The sequence below is a fragment of the Uloborus diversus genome, chromosome 4, assembly GCF_026930045.1.
Source record: "Uloborus diversus isolate 005 chromosome 4, Udiv.v.3.1, whole genome shotgun sequence".
NCBI lineage: Eukaryota > Metazoa > Arthropoda > Arachnida > Araneae > Uloboridae > Uloborus > Uloborus diversus.
This window is the reverse complement of record NC_072734.1, coordinates 81,764,776-81,780,201: the sequence shown is the minus strand read 5'-3', so window position 1 is coordinate 81,780,201 and position 15,426 is coordinate 81,764,776. Positions and strand designations below refer to the sequence as shown.

General features: G+C 32.4%; 1 protein-coding gene across 1 annotated transcript in view; it reads left to right on the top strand.

The window, feature by feature from the left end:
• Positions 1–15,426, top strand: part of LOC129221501 (thioredoxin reductase 1, cytoplasmic-like) — a 52,759-nt gene that overhangs the window by 25,652 nt on the left and 11,681 nt on the right. Inside the window, exons 11-13 of the mRNA XM_054855992.1 lie at positions 4,331–4,407; positions 5,065–5,218; positions 15,063–15,170. Of these exons, the coding sequence (XP_054711967.1) occupies positions 4,331–4,407; positions 5,065–5,218; positions 15,063–15,170 (339 nt within the window). The remainder of the gene's footprint in view (positions 1–4,330; positions 4,408–5,064; positions 5,219–15,062; positions 15,171–15,426) is intronic.

Here is a 15,426-nt window from a genome sequence, read left to right as displayed (position 1 = left end):
TATTTCAAATTTAAATATTAAATGTTATTCTGATTCAGATTGGGCAGCTAGTAGAGATGATAGGGTTTCAATGGGAGGTTACATCATCTTGTTAGATAATACACCTATCATATGGAAAACATTTAAGTATAAATGTATTGCTCTTTCCGCCATGGAAGCCGAATATGTCACTTTAACAGAGGCTGCTAAAGAATTTGTCTGGATCATGAGAATTTTTTAAATTGAAAATTTGAATTTGGTTTTGAAAAATTGTGAAATATTTTGTGACAACATTGCTGCAATAGAGTCCTATACAAAATCAAAGAAGTAAACATATTGATATCAAGTATCATTTTTTGAGAAATTTAGTAAATGAAAAATCGTTTAAATTAATGTATGTGAGTTCTAAATTAAATTTAGCTGATTCTTTGACAAAACCTTATACCAAATCTCAACTTGGACATTTTTGTGACATTATTTTTGGGGGAAAATATATGAACTAAATTTGAACTTTTTCGGTGTGTAAATTTTTTGTGAAATTCAATAGTGACTTTGTCAATTTGAATTTATTGTGAATTTTTCTGATTGTTGTGCATGTTGCAAAAATGGGGCCGCTTGTTAGATTTTTAATTTAAACTTTCACAAAAAGTGAAAGAATCACTTAATTTGAAAAAAAAAAAAACATTAAAAATAGGTTTTTACATCATGCAGAATCAATCCTTTTTCGATGTAAACATTGCATCACGTTGTGACGTCATTTGTGCGATCGGTTGTGATAACTCAGTCAAATGAATGAACTTTTGGGTGAATCGTGTCACGAGTTCATTGTATCTTATAACCGCGAGATTTTTTTTTTTAGATTGCGTTACTTTTTGATTGGCAACATGTCTTTAACTTTCTTGCATTGGCAACACATCTTGTGTTTTGTATATTCTTAATTTGAAAGACATGTGAAGACTTTAAATACTTTGAGCGATCTTTCTCTCTCTCACTTCTCATAGCTGTAATGTGTTGCACGTAGTAATTTATCGTGATTTCATGATGTCTGCCAGTGCTCTTTACTCCTGGCAGGGCGTAATACAACGTGATGTCAATTTTAAAGTTATAAAACGCCTATTTTTGTGTGTTACGGTAATGCCTTATATTCCTTGGAATCAGCATGTTCGTTAATTGAATGTTTCGTTGTATAATAGCGGCTAATATTTGTTTATTTTTCAAAATATTTTTTTAAATATCAATGAAGATGTTGTTCAACAACTTGAGAAATCTTTTGAAGATAATAAATACAGATTTTCCTTGAGGAAAAATGTTCTACGTGTTTTTCTTTTTCTTCAACTTCAGGCTGTGGACATGTTTTGCAAGTTCACTTCTACTAGCGGTGTAGTAAGTCTAATTCACTACACTTAATGCTCACAATAACAGTAAAAATAATTTAAAAAATAAAATCGCGCAAGAGCCCTCAAGTTCAGAAAAAATTAAAAAAAATCGGCAATTTTTAACGATTTATACTTTTTCAAAAAATTATTTACTTCATTTCTAATAGTATGAAAAATGCACTTTGTAGTTTCCGAAATGTACATAAAAAACTTGGGGGCACATTGTAGATAATTTGACTTTGCGCAGAAAGCCTTAAAATACCAGTTTTAAAGTAAAAGTCATATTATTTCGAAAATTCTTAAACTGACATAAAGCTATAAAAATATACTATAAAACATTCGTTTTAATGTTTTATATACATTTCTCTTATCCTAAAATGACTCAGGACTCACCACGATGCAGGCCCGCCATTTCAAACTTTTCCGGGGGGGGGGGGGGGGCAAAATGTGCAAATTCAATGGAAAACAGCAAAACTCACGTCCACCCCAAATGTGAGTTTATTTTTTCTCAAAGCCATGGAGGGGGGAAATGGATCCCCCCTGACCCCCTAAATGACGGGCAAAATCAGCTGGCGGGTGGCAGCAAATCAAGTACAACTCACCACCCTACCCAATCAACCAACCAATTTGGGTGCGTTTAATTATGCTGAAGTTCTTTAAATTCTGACTTTGTATCAAATGTTCTTGATCTGATTGCTATAACTATAAAAACCTTCTGGATTTTCGAAGCTCGCAATAGTTTCTTGCAGGCCTCTTTCACAAGTTTTGCACATCTTTCTACCGTTTGAGTGGCATCAAATATTCAAGCTATGGCAAGATTTTGATTTTGAATGAAGTTCAGTGTCTTCTGTTGCCATATTTGACAATGATGGTAGTGGTATCCGCTTACACTTCAGCCGAACAATAAGTTCAGGATAATCTGTGGCTTGAAAATTATTTAATGAAAGCTTGAAGAATCCTGACGGCTCATTTCAGGTTTTCAGTACGCTCCTGTAGCCTAATTCTCGAATGTGCTGTGTGTAATCCAATATCATTGCCACATCACATTCTCTGGATGACAAAAAAATAAATTTCTATTAATGACGGATCAAAGATTTCTTTTAATGTTATTCGGTAAATGTCTTTGAATGGCCTTCAGTATATGCTTCAAACCGTCTTTCATGGTGTAATGCATCTTAGTATCAAACCAAAAAGAACCGTTGGGCTTTACTATAATTTTACTATAATTTACCAATATCTGCATTGCGCTTTTTGGACTAATTTGGGAATCATTAAAGTCCTCACACCCAATTAGCACAGTTAACTATTGGGACTAACTGAGGAGTCTGAGATTCTTAACAGTTAATTCTGTATCACTTGTTGAAATTTCTGTGCTCGCGGTATGGAAATTTCAACAAAAATGTGAAATTTTTGTGCTATTCTCAATCAGTAGAGAGATGTATAAAACTTGTGACAGAGACTGGTTTAAAAGTTTGTGGGCATGAAAACCCAAATGATTTTATTAAATAGACAGCAAAACGGATTTTTAATAGTATATTTTCATAGCTTTATGTCAGCTTAAGAATTTTTGTAATGTGACTTTTACTTTAAAAATGGCGTTTTAAGGCTTTCTGGGCGACTTTAAATGGTCGACAATGTGCCCCCAAGTTTCTTCTATACATTTTGGTAACTACAAAATGTATTGTTTTACTATTAGAAATGAAATATATTATTTTTTGAAAAAATATAAGTCTTTAAAAATTGCAGATTTTCCTATTTTTTCTCAACTTGAGGGCTTTAGCAATTTTTCAAAATATTTTTAAAAATTATTTTGCCCATTATGAGGATGCCTATGCACAAGTTTTCCACGCTATTAAAAATTGATTAGGAAAAAAAATTGTTTTTCGACCCACCCTAGTGTACGCCTTTGAGGGGTGTCCGTTAGGAGGGGTTTTACTGTATAAGGTGTTTTTATTATATATTTCTTGAGAAAAATAATGAAGATGAGTTATTTTTAATATTTTTACTGCTGTGTGGGAAGGTAAAGGGTAGTATTTGTGAATTTTCACTTTTTTTTTTTTTTTTGGTATTTTGTCATCTATTGTACTTTAGCTTTATTGCACCTGTTTGCTTGTTTGGTTTTTGCTGAAAATTTCAACATTTCCCTACTGTTACTACAATTCCCAAAATACGTTTCTCCTAGATGCCTCAAAAACTCATTTCTGCAGATACCAGTAGCAACAATTTTGCCCCCCCCCCTTTTTTATGGTTCATTTATTTACTGCATTTTCTAATTTTTCAGATCATAATTATTTGTTTTACTTTGTATATCTGTTTACGAAACATTATTTAGTACAAGCAGTAACATTTAGTGTATATATTCGTTGTTTAGTTTTTAATCAAATTGTTTTACGTAAACAAGCCATACTTGCTTAATGAAATAATTACTAAGTGTTTGTGACATCTCAAAATATTTTGTGGTAAAGAATATGTCTAATTCATGTGGTAAAGAATATGTCTAAGTGTTTCTTTGGGGAAAGTTATTATGTACACAATTCATCAAAATCTTAAAAACATGAGTTAAGCTGATAGATTTACAGCAATTACCACTCATATGCCCTCAAAACCAGCCTTAGAAAAATTTTGTACTAGCCCCTATCCCGCCCCCTCCCCCTTTTTTTGCAGCCGCTTAAAATCTAATAGCTTTTTGTTGTCTTTTTTTGCCCCCCTTCTTCACTTTTCAGCCCCAATCGCCGACAACAGCAGATATCTTACGACAGTATGTTGCCTTGTATTTAAATACATTACTTATCAATTCAAGCTGAAAGTTTCAATGTAACAAGTTTAGATAGCAAAATAAAAAGCTAAAATATGTGATACTTCCAAAAAGGAAAATTAAGCAAAATACCAGCAGTCAAGTTTTTTTTTTTTGAAATGCCATTTAAATTGTGTTTTATGATCTTTTTTGTATGTAACATGACTTTTGATTTTTCCAGGTATTATTTGCAATTGGACGCAATGCCTGTACTGATAATATTGGATTAGATAAAGTTGGTGTAAAAGTAAATTCAAGGTAAATAAATTCATAATAAATATTATATTCACTTCTCAAATGCATTATGGATGCAAATTATTTAAATAAAATGTATTATATTTATACCATTTAAGCATAAAGGAGAGATTAAGAGTTAACCCCCCCCCCCACACACACATGCACACCCATCAGATCCTTTGGTTTTAACACATATTCAATATCAACGAGATTGGTAATATGATATTGCCATTCCTCTTACAGTGGTTTCAGTGGCGGATTAAAATTAGTTTTGTTATGCTGCTGATTTTATTACTTGGTTTTTGTGTAAATACTGATTTTAAAATGTGATTTTTGTGAAAGTACCGAAAAATGGTATAAAATCTGCTTGCATTGGGACCTGACTACTTACTTTTTTTAATTATTTATTTTTTTTAGAGAAAGAAAATCTATTTATTTTTAATTAGACTTGATTTTTAACAAAGAGACATTTATCATGACATTAATTAAATAACTTTTGTAAAATTTTCAACTATGTTTTGAGCACATAATATCATTAAAGTCATATAGTCGGATATTGAGGTAATTATCTGCAAGTTGGCTGAGCTTTGAGAATATGACTCCTTACAAACAGTCAATAATCATTTTTCTCATTGTCTGGCTGAACAATTGTACAAAATAAACTTTTTTTTTTTACAGCAATGGAAAAGTGCCTGTCGAAAATGAGCAAACTAATGTTCCTCATATATATGCTATTGGTGACATTTTAGAAGGAAAGCCTGAATTGACTCCTGTGGCAATTGAAGCTGGATCATTATTGGCTAAACGACTATATGCTAATAGTAATGTTCAGGTGAATTTGTAATACTTGAAAGCAAAATCGCTTTCCTTATTATAATACTGTTTAGTTTTTAATTGTTTGATTATGTGCTTTCTATTTTATCTTTTTAATTGGACATGTTTTTTTTGTGTTTGGTTTTAGTATCTTTGCAAACTTGTGATTTTAAATACTTCATCTTAAAAGTGTCTGAAGATAGTCACCGAAAGCTCAAAGATGCTTCTGTGATGTAGCTTATAATATTTAATTGAAAATTCAAATCAAATGTTATAACCATTTTCTGTGTTTAATGCACAGAGTTCGTACGCCCTTGAGAAATCTTGAAAAGTGCTTGAAAAAAAGTTGATTTTTCAAATTCTTAAATTCTTTTAAAAACCATCTGATTGTGCTTAAAACTTTAAAAAGTTTTTCACTGATGCAATTTTCTGATCATCGATTGGCAACAATGCGAAAAATTGCTTCCTTGTTTGGGATTTCAATCCTTTTGCATCTTGTAAATGTTTTGAAGTTTTTTCAATCGGAAGCTATTTTGTCATATGGTATCTCAGATTAGTTTATTTTTTGTTTAATTTAGATATTTAAAAAATGAATTATTTTGGAAACCATGACGACATTGAACATTCTCGGATTTTGCGGAAAATTGATCTTGTTTTTGAAATTTCGATCTTTTTGCATCTTGCAAATATTTAAATATTTTGGCTAATCGAATGTTATTTTCGCATATGGGTCATTTCACGTCAAATCAAATAATGCCATGTGCCGTCATGTCACAGATTTTGTCCATTATTTTTTTACAAATAGATATCTATGATAAAAGCCCAAATTATTATTTTTAGATTTTTGAACCAAAATTACGCTTTGGAGAATGTTTTCAAAAATACGATTTTTAAACGCTTTTCGGAGTTGCCATTTTGGCATGAATTTAGAAAATCTCTCTAATTTCTTTATTTTTTAACCTATTAAGCTGAATTTTGTATCAATTTCAAGCTAATACTTTTCTTTTTCAGTGTGAACGAAGGAAAGTATTCTGTGAATAGTTGGGTGTTGCTACTTTTTATCTAAAGTCAAATTTTATACTTTTTCAATTGGGAGATTAAATAACTCATATCTCCGGAGTACCTACTACGATCTGCATGAAATTTTTTGTGCAGCATATTTAATTCATTTTCTTGCTATGTAGAAAAAAGGAGAAGAGTGTTTTTTGTTTTGAAATAAAAAAATAAAGTTTGTTTTGCGGAAAATCCAAGTTTTCTATTACTTTAAGTCCCTTTTAAGCTTGAAAAAGGCCAAAAACTTTTCAGAATAATTAATTCTGAACTAAAAAAGGATTTGTATCAATAGTTAATCACTAAAAAAGTTGTTTACTTTGAAAAAGAATTGTGCAAAAACCTCCTATTCAGATTTCACAAAAAAAAAAAAAAAAAAAAACTTTTGAAAGTGTACTAAATATTAAGAATAATTTGAAAAATAGTGTAAAAAAGTATTTCTTGTAGCATTATTTAGCTTTTTTTTTCGACAGGAAAAGATGAAAAAAAAAAAGAATAATTATTATTGAAAAGTTTTCATAGCCTAAACTTGTTTGGATTACGTAACAGCTGACAATGACTACTGTAAGTGTGGAAGTTCAGTGTCAGGTGTAACGTAATCTAAACAAGTTTATGCTAAGAAAAGTTTTCATCAGTAATTCCCCCCTCCCCCCCCCCCCCCCCCCCCCCGATCTTTTAATGTCGGCAAAAAAAATGGCAATGAGCTCATCAGAAGCATTTTTTTATTTTTTATGCTATTCTTCAAATTATTACTCTTAATATTTAGTACACTTTCAATCAAAAGTGTTTTTTGTGAAGTCTGAAAAGGAGGTTTTTGCACAATTCTTTTCCCAAGTAAACAACTTTTTAGCGATTAACTATTGATTTAAAATCCTTTAACAGTCCAGTATTAATTGTTCTGAAAAGTTTTTGGCATTTTTAAGCTTGAAAGGGATTTAAAGTAATAGAAAACTTGTATTTTCTGCAAAACAAACTTTATTTTTTTCTACACAGCAAGAGAACGATTTAAATATTCTAATCAAAGAATTTGATGCAGATCGTAGTAGGTACTCCTGAGATATGACTTATTTAATCTCCCAATTGAAAAAGCATGAAAAATGACTTTAGATAAAGAGTGGCAACACCCAACTATTCGCAGAATACTTCCTGTCATTCACACTGAAAGAGAAAAGTATTAGCTTGAAATTGATACCAAATGCAGCTTAAAAAAATAACGAAAAAAATCGGAGACACGAAAGTTTAATTATATAATTTTATAGAGTTGAATTTATAAGTGCATCACATACATTTTCTTTGTCTGCTAAAATAATTAAGGTATATAACAAGGGCGATTGTGTTTTTGTTATTACCTAGAAATCTAGTTGTGATCGTTATGCTTTCACCTTCCTACTTCCGATTTTCCCCCTTTACCTCAAATATTTACTTTTGTTGGGTTGTGGGTACTTAGAACAGCTTACATGAAGAAGGCAGAAAAGGGATAGATAGCTTAAGTTAAGGAGGGTCATTGATCTTCATTGCGGTTTAATAAATTGACTAGGACTAGCCTAACTAGGCCCAGTGCCTGTTTCTGGTTATCAACAAGCACTGGGCCTGGTATTTTTATGCACAATATTTTGACTTAATAAATTATTTTAACATAAGAAATGAATTGTATGTATATCAAAAGTAATTGTTGTACATATATATATTTAAGTAATAGGGGTCTTAGTTTTAAAAATTACCTCCCCCCTCTCTCCCCTTGATTAGCTCTTTGAAACTTACAGGTGACTTTTTATGAAATCGCAATCACACTTGAGTATTATCGCTTCTCTAAATTTAAATTTTAATTTCAACAATAATCCATTTGTTCCCAAAATAAAACTACTTTTGTGATAATGTATGTCAACTTCTTGTAAAACTTTTCAATTTTGAAATATGGCTCTATGAATCTGAACTTGCGCATTTATTGACTATTTCAAATTATTCAATAAAAGCATGCTTAAGTTTACATTCAGAGTATTTATCACTTCTTAAATCAGCTTTTGTGAATTTTGAGGTGTGGAGACTGAACTGTGGACTTTCACCAAATGTTTTCTATCTTACAAATTTTTACATTTATTTTAGGTCAATTGAAATGCCTTATTGCCTGAACAATTAATACATATACAAATAATTGATTTATATTTTGAATACTTATAAATAATTTGCGAACCTGTAATATTTTTGAACTTGATTGGGCAACTGGAAATTACTTTCTGGGTGGTGTTTTTGATCCTAACCGCCCTTATATGCGTATAATATTGGAAATAAATGTTGAAACCAGGAGGGGAGGGGTGACTTCAAAACCTCCTCTCTAGCTATTTCATTGATTGAACTTAGGTATTTTGGTTTCTTCCCATAAAGGTTAAAAGCATTCATGAAAAGTTTTTTTTTCCCCCTTAACCTTTAGCCAATGGCGGTACATATGCTGTACCGACAAAAAGTGCTCTCTTCCTACGGCTGTGGTACAACGTCTGAACCAGTCATTCCCTTCCCCCTCCAGTTACTTCCCGCAGCTGATAATCCTTTCACACACACCTACGCAGGGAGAAAATGAATGAAACGCACTATACCCCTTTTGGGGGTCTGTCAATCAGAGGCGTTTGGCATAGTTTTGTTTTCCAAAACATTCTAAAATCAATAAATTTGAAAGAGAGGTTCAATTAAGAATCTGTGTCTTGAATCTTTTGGTTTGAAAATTGAAAGTTAGACTAAATGCTCATTTTTTTTTTTTTTTAATAAAAAGAGTCACTAGCACAGCCAGAATTATCTTCTGGAGGGGGTTTTCTGTTCAAAACGAGCCTTTTCATATGTAAAAGTTATTGCACTAGGGATGGCAAGAATGTTAAAATCAAGGGCTCTGAGGGGTGTTTTTACCCCCCCCCCTCCCCTTCGCTACGCCTCAAAATCTTCTGTGATAATTGATCACTTATTGAGTGAAAAGCATAAAAACCTAATTTTGATATTTTAGAAAACATAAATGTATTTCCTTGATATTTTGTCTATAGTGAATATAATTTCAGTAGAAAGTTAAAAGGACTAAGGATATGCTGAATGAAACAAAATAAGTATGGTACACTGGGGCACGTTTACGAGGATTTTTTTTTCCGCTGAATTTTTTAATTTTAGGGTTCAACTTAGGAATTCTTAAACGTTATGGCCTTATAAAGCAGTTAATAAAGTATAAATTTGTGCATTCAGTTTTCCCCCTGTTTGTATTTAAGGGGCTTAAAATGTTAATTTTTAAGTCAAAGTCGGTTGCTCTTCTTTCTTTCTTGCGCAAAAAAAAAAGAGGTTAAGTGAAAAGATTTATAAGAGCACCTGATATATCTTACTCAGTTTTCAATGAGAGTCTAATGTCTGTTTATTTTTTTTCTGTTAATTAATTCTTACATTTGGAACTGTTTATGCCAGTAAAAAATGGAAGAAAGAGGTTGGTTTTCTATTTACTCATGCATATTTTTTTTTTACTTATCTTCTCTTACTCACAAATAACAACGTACTGGGTAGTGAAAATGTATTATAAAGATAGTACATAAATAGGAAATGTTGAAAAGAGGAAAGACTTGGAATCTAAAACAAATTTGCCCAGATATTTTTCTTGTGCATTGTGAAGGGAGCGGAACTTAATCCTTCAACAATTACTAGAGGTATTTCAACCACAATTATAAGAAAGAGTGAATGGGGATATCAGGGGATTTGTAGGCTGTCTCTCCATATTATCTCACTCGACAGTGATTGACTTTGAAACGCATCTAACAGCTTCATATACAAAAAAGGGTGCCTTGCATGCTCTAAAAGATAGATAAGCGCTAACGTTCTTTATGTAAATGAATACGGTGTTCAAGCATATTCCGCTTGCACCTGCTCAGAAAAGCAAAGCAAGGAATTGTTCGCTATTATAGTGGATTTTTTCTTGGACACACGTATTAGTGTCATCATTTTTCTGAATAGCCAAGCTGAAAAGCAAAGTTGCCTCCCTTGAATCTAAGGTATTCTACATTGTATTTACAATGGCTTTGGTCTCAGTTGAACGCTATTTACCTCCGCATTTTAGCGCATAGATAAGGACATCTGGAATTTATTGAATCCAGTGGTCTACCTCACAAATAGTTTGATATTTATTATTTTGTTGTCGTTAGCCTTAGGTTAGATGAGAAGCGTTATTTCAGTGATTTCAATTTTAAAACTGAACCAAATATACTTACAGAAAAACTAAACCTCTAATGTAATTACTAATTTTATTGCTCATAAAAATGTATCGTCGAAAAGGACTCATAGATGAAGAAATACAAAAGTTGATGCAAGAACTAGCCGATGAAAACTGTGCTGATAGTGAGTCAGAGTGCGAGGAGGAGGATGAATCGTTTATGCAATCTGAGCTAATCGACGGAAATGAAGAAAATATTATCGTTGCACCGGAATTTCCAGAAAATTCTTTTGAAGTTGGAGCCTTAGAAAAGTGGGATAACCCACTTTTGTCTCTGATTCTCCAATGAAATTCCAATTCACTTCGCATGTTGGCGTGAAAGTAAGTGTGGAGGAACTACAAGAAGAGAAAGACTATTTCAATCTCATTTTTACCAATGACTTTGTTGAATTTTTATGTAAAGAGACGAACAGGTATGCTTCTCAGACTTTGCAGCCAGTACATTTAGGAAAAAGGAAACATGTTTTAGAATGGAAGCCTTGTACCACTGAAGAACTAAAACGTTTTATTGCTTTGACCCTTTTAATGGGTCATATTGATAAAGATGATATTTGTGAATATTGGTCGAAAGACGAACTGATTGAAACGCCTATTTTCGAAAAAAGCATGTCCCGAGACAGGTATTTACAGATCCTTAAATTTTTACACTTTGCCAACAACGAAAACTCGCCAGACCGAAACGATCCAAATTATGACAGACTGTGGAAAGTTAGAGAAGTACTTGATCATATAAATTTATATTTTAGAAGCCTGTATGATCCCACAGAAGAACTGTCCATTGATGAAGTTATTGTGAAATTCAAAGGTCGTGTTGTTTTCAAACAATATATTCCAAAAAAGCACAAGCGATGGGGTATAAAATTTTTTAAAATTTGTGATAAAACTGGTTATACTTGTCATATGCAAGTTTATCTTGGTAAAGATGACTCACAAGGAAGTACCACTAATTTATCATCACACAATGTGGTAGTAAATATGTGTGAGCATTTCAAGAACAAAGGGCACAAGCTTTACATGGACAACTTCTTTTCTTCCCCATTGCTCTTCTCAGATCTTTTCTTCAACTATAAAATTAACAGTTGTGGAACCATACGATCAAATCGAAAATATTACCCAAAAGAATTGTCAAAATCTAAATGTAAACTGCAGCAGGGGAAGTAAAATTAAAATATAATGCAACAGGGCTTACAGCATTACGCTGGAAAGATAAATGTGATGTTTATATGCTCAGCAACATACATTGTCCGGATTTGAAAACTAGCAAAGATAATAAAAAACCAGAAATTGTAGAAGATTATAATCAGCACATGGGATATATGGATTTAAGTGATAGGATGGCCAATTCGTATACCTTTGGGAGAAGAACAATGAAGTGGACTAAGAAGTTATTTTTCCATCTCCTTGATCTAACTGTACTGTCATTATTTGTTTAAATTAAAATTTCCGAAAAGCACCCACAAAACATTTCGCAAGAACCTCATCAGACAACTTCTAACTATCTCAACAAGCATTACAACAAGCCCTTCAACCAGTAATATGTCCATTCAATCACCACTTAGGAAGAATATTTGTATAAGAAATTCTAACGAAGGACATTGGCCACAAGCAATTAAAAATTGACGAAGATGTATTGTCTGTTCTAAAAAAAATGTGCAAAGGCGCTCAACCATCATATGCAAAAAATGCAATGTTGCTCTATGCGTTGATATTAATTGTTTTGAAATTCATCACGAAAATTCAACAGACGCTTAGGAAGTTACGCAGAGCTTTGCAAATGCGTCCACCAGGTCAAATTTAGAGTTGGAAAAAAAAAAAAACGGAACTGGGGGGGGGGCTATAATATATATGTGTGTATCAATATTTGTGTGAGTGTTTATGTTTATTCGTTTGTACCTGAATACGAACTTAGTGCTCTTTAAATTGTGTTAAGCTGTAATAATTTCCTGTATTAGAATTGAACGTTAATAAAATGTATAATTTATAGAAATATATTTCTTTCTCTGTCTTAAGCATACATATGTGTCAAAAAATAAACGCATTTTTGTGGTTGATTTTTCACAGGCTCAATTTTATGTGAGAGGAGCACATACAGTAGAAACACTTTTCCTTTTATCTCAACTTAAAAAATTCATACTATTAATGTCAGTAATATTATATAAAAAAATGAGAAAAGAGAGATTACACAGAATAACTTAGTAAGTCTGCACAATAAACTTAAAATGTTTTAAATTTTTTCCAGTGTACATATACAACATTATTGATGAATTACAGTTGAACCCTTTTTATGTAATAGTATTTTAATGTCTTAAACCATTGAAAATTGCTTCTGTGATCTCGGATAAAAGAATCTCTAGCTTAATGGAAAATTCCATTAGGTGGGCTTATTTGTAATGAGTAAGACTAGCTTTAAGCATATTTTAGCATATTCACTAATACAGTCGAAACTGGTTATCTCGAAAACCTCTCTATGTCAAAGTTTTCATTTTCCCTGCGCATAAAGTATTAATTCAATGTTTTCCCCCATGTTTGTCTCGAATGAAATTTCCTGAAAATCTGTATATCTTGTTATTCGCGTTATTAAAAAGGGAATATGATCATGTATTTTATCAACTAATATGGTTGAAACATTATTGTGATAAAACTACTTACTGCTGATCATATTGAATGTAAGTTAGTTAATATTTTCTGATATTTTATTGTACTAGTTACGTTTTAAGCATGTCGACTTGCTTTTGAAAAACGTGTTTACAGCAGTATTTTTTAGAGAACCCCATAAGGAACAAGGAGGGGAAAAAAAAATATTTTCAAACCATTGAATAAGTGATGACTTGCCAAGTATAGTGTCCTACTATGGTAACCCTGTATTGCGGAGAGCTCAGCGGTCGCCCCCTTTATGCTGTCCTATTCGGGGGGGGGGGGGAAGGAACTAAGAAAGCTTTGAGCCGTTGGGAGAGGGAAAAGATAATTGTATAGTTGCCATAGCCTAAAGATTAATATTAGCTTGCAGATTCTATAAAATATACAGGGTGGTTATAAAATAACGCAAGGTGTTTAGAGCCCTCTAGCGAGTGAAGTATTGGACGAAACACTGCCAAATTTCATGGCCATACACAGTAGACCATGGGATTTCAATTTCTGAAATTAAAAAGATAGTACCAAAAATCGCCACCAGGGGAAATTTTGGCATTGAAAAGGTGTATTACTGTGAATATTAAAGGATTAAATGCTAACTGATAAAATATGCATCAATTCCATTCACAAAATATGATTTTTACTAACAAATAAGGTTCAATATGACTCACGTCGAGATTTTCCAGGTACAGCGTACAATACCCAATATTTTCCACACATGGGGGGGAGGGGGATTAATTTCGCCTACTTGTAACATTGGTCTAGTTTTCAAAGTTGAGATATCGGAAAGGTGTCGTAGATACACAGCACCATTAAGAAATCGCCAGGGCCAAAAGTCACAAGGTGAAAGATTGGGCGACCACGGTGACCATATCGTAGGAAATGCATGACTAATAAAACTGCTATCAAAGAAATGTTGCCACCTTACACTCAGTACTTAAAACTCAACATGGGGTGGTGCACCATCTTACATGAATATTATTCATAAAGAAATCCTTGCAACCGCACCAAAATTTCTCCTTGACGACTTTGGTAAAAAGACAAATTTTTGTAGCAAAAAACTTGATGTGTGCTGTATATTTTGGCATTTAATTCATCAGCATTCGCAAGTAATACACTTTTGCAGCACCAAAATTCCCCCTGGTGTTGACTTTTGGCACTATTTTTTTATTGTAGAAATCGAAATTCCATGGTCTGCTACCTACGCCCATGTAATTTGGCAATGCTTCGTTCAATACTTCACTTGCTAGAAGGTTCTGAACACCTCGCGTTATTTTATAACTACCCTGTACTATGAATGTGAAGATTGCAAAATTAAACCTCATGGGACCTGCTTCTCTTTATGACCGAGCTTTTCAGACATTTGCAGAAAAACTTTCGACACAGTAGATCTTTTATCAAAGAGTCTCTTGTTGTAGAAAAAGCAATTTTGTTTTCCTTTAGTTTTTTATATTATTACTTAGTTATTTGTTTGCATTAAATGATATCTGCGTACAATATTTTTAGTATGAAATTATGATATTGCCTTGAAAAAAAATTTTTTTGCCTTGAAAAGTACTTAAAAAGTGCTTGAATTTTTTCTACCTAAAGGGTATGAACCCTGATGCATCCTTTTCTACCTAGGATTTTTATTCAATTTTAAAAATTAGAATCTTAGGTGTAAAACTTTCTTAATCTTAAATTGCTCTCTACCATGTAAAAAATATCCTCCTTCCCTGCAATATTAATTATTAAATGCCATAGTAGCATTTTCTTATGAGTTTTTTTTTACGCATACTGAGTTAAAACTGATGCAATAAAGAAGGTTTGTCTGTGTAAAATAATTGCTCCAGAATTTTGTGCACCATTAAATTTATGACAATGGACTTACAACCTCTTTGTTAATTAGACAAATAAGACAAGTATTTAAATATTGCTATTCAGAAGTTGCTAATTTTGTGATTTTTGCTTTTAGTGTGACTACACGTTCATTCCAACTACAGTATTTACACCTTTGGAATATGGTTGCATCGGGTTTTCAGAAGAGAAAGCTCTTGAGACTTATGGTGCAGAAAATATTGAGGTATGTTCTTTGAAACATATGTTATTGATTTTAACTGAAATCAATTACAGAATGTTACTAATTAAAATCATTGTGATAGTTTTATTTGTTTCAATTTGTTAAAAGTACTTTTGTGCAAGTAGTCTAGGACGAGTAATTGAAAGTAAGCCCCCACCCAGGGGCGAGTACAGACTACTATTTCAAGGGGTCACGTTGAAAAATGATGCCCCCCCCCTCCCCCTAGAACGAACTCGCAGTTTTAGGCGCGAACAATTTC